The following is a 7,986-nucleotide window of genomic DNA, read 5'->3' as shown; positions in this document are numbered from 1 at the left end:
TTTTAGAAGTTATTTAATCGATTTTCATTAATGAGTTGTAAGTCTTCCGCATTATATTTTGTTTATTATGGTTGAAATGTTGGGGTTTAGATTGGTTGGTTCGCTCACATAGTAGGATAAGTGTGGGTGCCACTCGCGGCTCGTTTTGGGTCGTGACAAAAAAGAACAAAACTTATCACATTAGTGCCTAATCACTATAATTCTAGTCTTAGTTAATTAATCATGATTAGATAATAGTAGTTGTATTGTATGTAAAAGCACATATGCGGAACTAGGTGAAAGTTCATGGATTGAGATGAATCCTCTAGCTTTTTTGTAAATTCTTTATATGTATTATAAAATTAAACAAATATTAATATGTAAACCCCCAAACAAAATCGATTTAGAACCTTCAAACTCCTAATTTTGATTTTACCTCTAAATTATCATCTACTTATTTTATAAATATCAATTATGTGTAACCGTTAAGAAAATATGTCTATATTATTATTTATTTAAATTTAAATATGAACATTATAATTTTATTTGATAATAATAAGTAATAGCGAGACTTAAATCTATCGAACACCTACTCCAATATTATATTAAATGACTTTTACTTCCAATTGAGTACTATTGTTGTTTTTTATCGTCAAAACTTTAATTTGACGAATGAATGATTCATTGTACATTGAATTTTCTTTTGATCATTTTATAACATGTGAAAAAACAATACGTTTTTGTATACATGAGTTGATCAACCACCAACGAATGTTCTTAACCAGAGTCCAGAGATCTCAAGTTTGATATGGAAAATTTTTTGATAGAGAACGCTACATTTTGAATGAGGCCCTACCTAAACTAATTATTTTTCAGTTAAGATAATTATATTTTGTCGTCAAAGTTTAAGAAGCTTTGTTAACTGATTCATCAGATTTAATTTATACTAAATTAATCTTTTTAGACTATGGTTAAAATCGAGTTGGCTAGATGTGTAATGCAAGGATCCACTTAGAATTGCAATTTTGTTGTCCAATTTAAAGGGTAATTGTATTTAATGAACTAATAAATTAAATTAAATGCTATAACTACACTTTAATTTAATTGTACCATGTAGCAAACTGTTTGTCAATCACCTCTCTTCCTCAAACTCTCGCTTACCACTCTCCCTCTCTCGCTCGCTCCCACTCACTTTTATACAAACATAAATGTATAAAATGCGTTTCTATTTGTATAAAGCGAGAAATACATATATATATATATACATATATTTCCGTTCGGCTCTCTCCCAGATCTCGCTCGCCACTCTCCCAGACCTCGCTTGCCACCCTCGCCTCTACGCTTATACAAACAGAAAGGAAATGTATAAATTGTGTTTATGTTTGTATAAAGTGAGAGAAGTTGTATATACACTTGCAAATACATATTTCTTCATCCTATACACTTAGAGTTATACAATACAAATATTTCCCTGCCCAATTTTCTTTTGTCTTTCTCTCTTTCTTGTTTTATACATACACAAATTATACAATTGATTTGTATACAACTACTTTTTTTTATATACTTTCTTTTATATATGTATAGCGAATTATGCAATTGATTTTTTTGTATATGTATAGCGAATTATATATATTTATGTTTGCTATGGAGCGTAATTATGCAAATTTTGCTATATCATACAAATATAAATTTTGTGTTTGCTTATATGTGAAAGTTGCTCTTCTTTAAAGGAAAAATTACACAAATTATTATATTTTAAAAAATAATTACTGATTTTAGCGATACTTTTTGTTTATTACCATTTATAGCAATATTGTGATAAATCTGTAATATGTGTTAAAACTGAATTATGTATGCAATGTATTTGAATTATAATTGTTTCTGAAATATATTATGTTTGTTTGGTAAAGAATTATCACATTGTATTATAAGTGTATTAAAACGTGTGATAAATGTATTATCCATCATTAAAACTTGTATTATATGTGAATAATAAATTGTTCTTTATAATATATATTAAACTTGTATTATAAATGAATTAAAAGTGATCAAGTGAAAAGAAAATATCATTGCTATAAATGATAAATATTTTTTTATCATAGTATATTTATGTAAGTTTCCCGTCTTTAAAGCCATTTTGCCCCACTTGTTGAATCAATTTCTAGCCCAATTCCCATTCCCAGCCCAACTCTTTTCGGCCCATTCCAAATCCAAAAACACCCGTTTTCTTCTTCTTCTTCTTCCTTGTGAAGAACAGAATTGCGAACCCAGCTACCAAATCGACCCGAAATCCGCAAAGCTGACAACGTCAACATCATCGGCAGCTTCTAAATCCCTTTTCTCTTTCCTTGTTCGTGGGATGCCGGAATTTGCAGAAGTTCGTCGGAGTTTTTAGATGGATCATTCGTCTCAGAACGCAAGGGTAATATTCATTTCTGTTCGTATTTTGGTTTCATGATGTGCTGGACATGGTCATTTGATTCTACTGTATGTATGAGGCATTCAAATATTATAATTTTCAGATGGTTTTCACTTTGTTTTACGACAATCTGTTGTATATTTTGTGCTTGTTTTTGTTTCAATTTACATGTGTTTTGCAGATATATGAAGATACCTCTAGTTTCCTTATTTGTAATTGCTCCTTTTGCCCCTCTTTTACAATGGCTAGTGTTACTTTGACAGTATGTTATATATATATATCGAAACCTTTTGTAATCACTTTTTTTGCTCCACTTTAATTTATGTGAATCAGTTCTACACATCATTGTTACCTTCTCCTTTATTAATTAGGTGGCAAGTGTTGAAGCTCTTTAAGATTCATTAGTGTCACAGTTGATGCAGATATGTAATTACCACTAAAAATTTGATCACTGTCCCTCTGTTTACAATGTCGAAGAGTGGTGAGGTTTCATGGAAAAGTGAGAATTTGGGCAAGCGGAGATGGACTTTCGTGGTGTTCCTTGGGATACTGATACTTCATGGATTGGCTATTTTCGTCTTCACCAGAGGATTCCTCCTAACTCGCACTGAACTTTCACAATATAGTCACTGCTCTGATATTCAACAATCTCCATGCTTCTCTCCTCCTCAAGATGATCAAATGGTTAACCATTCCAAAGGGTGCTGGACGAAACCGGCTGTTGATCGAATTGTTATCATTGTTCTTGATGCTCTCAGGTATGACTTTGTTGCTCCAAGTACCTTTTTTGATGAGAAAAAACCGTGGATGGACAGATTGCAGGTGTTGCACAAGTTGGCATCTCAGCCAGGTTCATTTGCTAAGATCTTTAAAGCTATTGCTGATCCTCCTACAACCAGTTTACAACGTCTAAAGGGATTAACAACTGGTGGGCTTCCAACTTTTATTGATGTGGGTAACAGCTTTGGAGCACCGGCTATCATTGAAGATAATTTAATTTATCAGATGGCTAAGAATGGCAAGCGAGTTGTGATGATGGGGGATGACACGTGGGTTCAACTGTTTCCTCAACATTTTAATATATCTCATCCGTTCCCTTCATTTAATGTTAAAGACCTTGACACGGTAGATGATGGCTGCGTTGAACACTTGTTTCCATACCTGTATCAAGAAGATTGGGATGTACTTATAGCACATTTTCTTGGCGTGGATCATGCCGGACATATTTTTGGTGTCGATTCCACTGAAATGATAGAAAAGTTGGAGCAGTACAATGGGATTTTGGAGAAAGTTGTTGATGTCCTGGAAAGCCAAAGTGGACCTGGCGGGTTACATGAAAATACTCTGCTTCTTGTGATGGGTGATCATGGGCAAACCATCAACGGTGATCATGGTGGAGGTGCTCCAGAAGAGGTTGAAACGTCGCTATTTGCTATGAGTTTGCAAAAGAATCCGTCTTCCTTACCGTCTGAAACTGATAGCTCATCTTGTCGACTTGACATGGAGAAGAGAAAGATATGTACTAGCTCCATTGAGCAGCTTGACTTTGCTGCAACAGTATCTGCTCTGCTTGGCATTCCTTATCCTTTTGGAAGCATCGGGCGTGTTAATCCTGAACTGTATGCATTAGCTGCTGGTACTTGGAACTTGGACATCTTTACCCCTGAAGGTGGAATAAATCTCTCAGAATCAGAAAGGTGGATGCAGAACTACGTCAATGTCCTCTGCATGAATACATGGCAGGTGAAAAGATACATTGATGTATATTCAGCTTCATCAGTGATAGGATTTTCAGACAAAGATATGTCTCATGTATCAAACCTCTATGCTCAGGCCCATGATAATTGGCTACATACCAAAGAAGCTGTTTTGAATTGTAAAAGTGAAAGTTGTTCAACATTGTTACCTCAACTGAAGAAGCAAGTTGAAGCTTATTCTAATTTCCTGTCAAGTATTACTGCACTTGCTCGTTCCAAATGGACAGAGTTCAATCTAAAGATGATGGGCACTGGTTTATGCATCTTGGTGCTCTCTCTTTTTGTTCACATTTTTATCATCAAGAAGTTGGACAAACTATGCAGTTGCTATCTTCCTCGTGGTGGAAATTTTGTAGTTTCTTTTGAGGCTATTTTTGCTTATGCTGCGGTGCTGATTCGTTCTTTCAGTTTTCTTTCAAATAGTTTCATCTTGGAGGAAGGTAAAACAGCAAGTTTTCTGTTGGCCACGGCTGGAATGCTTCAATTACGTCATGCAATAGTAAAAAAGAAGATGTTTCTTGAAGGACTTCTTTTTGTTCTGGTGGTTCCTCTTCTCAGATTTGGTATTGAACTGGGACAGTCAAAGCAGGCTGTCAATTCTTTATTTCTGAAGTCATTTGCTTCATGGACTGTAAGCGTTGACAATGGCACCAACTTATGGATTTATGTTGCTGATATCTTGCCCTTTTTAGCTCTTGTCATTTTAGCTTATATACTTTATTACAAGAGCATCAGGCACAGTTCTTGTCGGGGGATATTCAAGTTAGTTGCCGTTGGAACCATATTTGCTTCTTCTCTTATAGCTTTGGCTTGGGCTTTAGATGGTAACTTATTCAGCCCTAGCACAGTTATTGTGGATATAAAAGCATATTGGATTCCTCGGATCATCTATGTTGTTGGTCTTCTGCAATTATTTTTATTAGCAATATCTCAACTTTTTGGTAAAGAGAAGACTTCAGGTTGGGAGGAAGGTACAATTATTAAAGCAACTGCCATGTTATCAGCATGGAGTTCAACAATAATCATTTTGTCCGGGAAACAAGGTCCTCTAGTTGCTCTAGCAGCAGTAATTCAAGGGTGGTGTGTAATTAGGTTGATGACGTTGGAACGAGCAAAGAATGACTATTACAACAGTTCAACTTCATATTCTTCTCCGGTGGCAAAATGGAGTCTTTTAGCTGTGTGTCTGTTTTTCTGCACTGGACATTGGTGTGCCTTTGATGGCCTCCGCTATGCTTCAGCATTCGTTGGGTTTGATGAATTCAACCTTATTCGTCAAGCAGCCCTGCTTACCATAGATACATTTGGTTTCTCCCACATTCTTCCAGTAATGGGACTTCCACTTATTGTTGCTTGCCGACGACATCCAGAAGTCCAGGCTGAGAAAAGGAAACCACTGTTTTTTCTCCAGTTATGCCAGGTGTATTTGATGTACGGACTTACTATGGCTATATCTATGACATTGACAATTATATGTGTTACTATTCAAAGGCGACACTTGATGGTATGGGGTTTATTTGCTCCAAAGTTCGTCTTTGATGCTGTGGGTCTTCTTCTTACAGACCTCTTCATATGCCTTGCATCACTGTACTATTTTGCATGACCAAATAAAATAGATGAAGTATATGGATGTGAACTTTCAGCAATTTCATCGGACAATGTTACAAAGTTCTTCCATTAACATCAGTATATCGTCCTCGCTAAGGTAACTCCCCATACAATTACATCGGAATGTAGTTCATTCTTGGAAAGAGAAGAAAAGTGAAGATAGTAGAGTAACATTTTGTTACATCCTAATTTATTGTCAGATTTTGGTTGATTGATTATAGATTTATAGTTACCATTTAAGGCTTTGGCCTTAAGTGGGTAAATTTTGATGGATTATTAAAAGGTTATATTGAGGTTAGAATTTTTTTTAGCTGGGGCAAAAACACCAGGCTTGGTACTTGTACTATGTTTCATTTTATTCAACAGAACATTTTCACTCAGAAACTGAGCTCTTCTACTTGAGTTATTTCTGCTATTTGCCTCCTGTCTTTGAGTGTTTGAACGTTATCCTTTCTTTCAGTGAGAGACAATAAGCACCCATTGCTTATCTAGTAACAAATATTGAACTATTCAAACTGAAATCCATTTAGAGAAGCTTCTGGACTGCAAAACCTCAGTTAAGTTGAGTAGATGTACAAGTGAGGGATAAAAGGCTCGACATATTTTTGTTCTAAAAACCATTCTAATATATTTGTGATAAGAGGCTAAGATAAATAGCGAGCACAAGGAGAGTTGTTTCAACATCAATGTGTCAGGGGTCGAAAGCAACCGCTGACGCCATTCTACCACAACGGCCTCTCAAGAGTTACACCAGAAAGAACTAAAAGAACAGTAAACACAGAGATGGCTAATAAAAACTACAACTTATATGCAGTGGCAACGAAAATCTCATTCTTGTGACACCTGAAGTTAGACCATTTGAGTGTAACCATTGAATACAGATGCCTCCAGTCCAGATAAGCCAAGTCTTCGAAACAAGCCATACCTGCCATCTTCAACGATAGGACTTGATGCATGAGGAGGATCGTATCTCGTCTGCTGAGTCAATGAAGGACCAGCCACAGGTAGAAGCTAGATCCCAGTAAAATCTAAAATTGACTCTACAAACCTACTATTTTAAAAATGTTCTGCATAAGAATTGGCCTTATTGCTGTGGTTAAAGTCATCCTGCATCTGCCCTCTTACACCCACCAAGCTTCACCCGGACCGTAAAGTTCATCAATATCAACAGCCTTCTCCCAAAATTTCTTCCTTCTTGTTCTGATCCTTCCTTCATCACTGTCCTTAAAGCAGCTATGGCCTCCACATGGAATGAAATTGGAAAACATGTCATGTAGTAAGAACTAAGTAGTGCACTGACTATAAAGTCACAAATATTTTCACAAATTGAAAAGACATTCGATATAGCGAACTGGCATGCTCTAAGCATAGCATAACAAATCTACTCATATTACTTGGAATTTCACTCGGATCAAAAAACTCTGCAAACAAAATTTTGGCAGCCATTGTTCTGTTCTTTTTATAGAGGATTTTGCGATTCTGGTTGTTCTTCGTCTTGTGAGACTCGGTGAGTTCATCTATCTCTTCTATTATTTTAAATTTAGTTCTAATATGTGTTACTCGAGTCAAGGGGTAAATTGTTCTATGTAAGTCACGTGAACGAGCTCGAGCTAGAAAGCCAATAAGTGGTTTGGAACTTGAGACCTCTATTATGGAAGTCCGAAGCCAAACCATCTGAGCCATCCTGAATTTTCTTGGTTTTATCTATTGTTTATTTGCTTTTTATAGTCCTTAGCATAGCGAATGAAGTAGACATGAATGTTATGTTAAAAAGTTTATATGAATTGAGGGTAGTTATATACATCACTGATCTCGGTAATCGAGATGTAGAAAGGCCCTTTAGTTCAATTATGGAATTTGCTTCCGGATTCTTTAGTCAGTTCACATATTTGATTATTGACATCCATCAGCCTGTATAACTGAAATTTTTTTGTCTGGTGCTCTGAAAAGTTTGTTTTCCAAGTCCTATCAATGTTCTTTTTGGAATATAAATTACTGGAAAGTCATTCCTAATAGAGTTGGATTTGTTTAGTTCATGTGCAATTTCTGTATTTATTGATTTCTTCTCTACTAGCTGCTGGTTACAAATTCACTCTTTAACTGCAACAATCGAAACATGCTCATCTCTTGGTAGATGATAATTAGTAGACTGGCCAGTTGTTGATGTGTTAAAATCCCAGTTTTTGCTGAACTAGATGATATCACCTTTCTTAGAGTCTGTAG

General features: G+C 35.6%; 1 protein-coding gene across 4 annotated transcripts; it reads left to right on the top strand.

Annotated features, from left to right (window-relative positions):
* The first annotated feature begins 2,188 nt into the window (after positions 1-2,188).
* On the top strand, positions 2,189-6,160 carry LOC107026521 (GPI ethanolamine phosphate transferase 3). 4 transcript variants are annotated; one of them, XM_015227516.2, is made up of 2 exons: positions 2,189-2,401; positions 2,876-6,160. In XM_015227516.2, the coding sequence occupies exons 1-2, from the start codon at positions 2,375-2,377 to the stop codon at positions 5,756-5,758; spliced, it is 2,910 nt and encodes a 969-aa protein (XP_015083002.1). In that variant the 5' UTR covers positions 2,189-2,374; the 3' UTR covers positions 5,759-6,160. The 4 variants fall into 4 exon arrangements, with proteins under 4 accessions (XP_015083002.1, XP_015083005.1, XP_015083004.1 ...); XM_015227519.2 differs by having other exon boundaries at positions 2,190-2,401; positions 2,821-6,160; XM_015227518.2 differs by having other exon boundaries at positions 2,190-2,401; positions 2,812-6,160.
* The last annotated feature ends 1,826 nt before the right edge of the window (positions 6,161-7,986 follow it).

This window comes from Solanum pennellii, chromosome 7, assembly GCF_001406875.1.
Source record: "Solanum pennellii chromosome 7, SPENNV200".
Lineage (NCBI taxonomy): Eukaryota > Viridiplantae > Streptophyta > Magnoliopsida > Solanales > Solanaceae > Solanum > Solanum pennellii.
The sequence above is the reverse complement of the archived record's forward strand: the minus strand, read 5'-3'. Positions and strand labels throughout refer to the sequence as shown.

Coding starts and splice junctions, on each gene's coding strand:
- LOC107026521 (XM_015227516.2), top strand. CDS start 2,375: ATGGATCATTCGTCTCAGAACGCAAGG. Junction 2,402..2,875: donor ATTCGTCTCAGAACGCAAGG/GTAATATTCATT, acceptor ACAATGTCGAAG/AGTGGTGAGGTTTCATGGAA.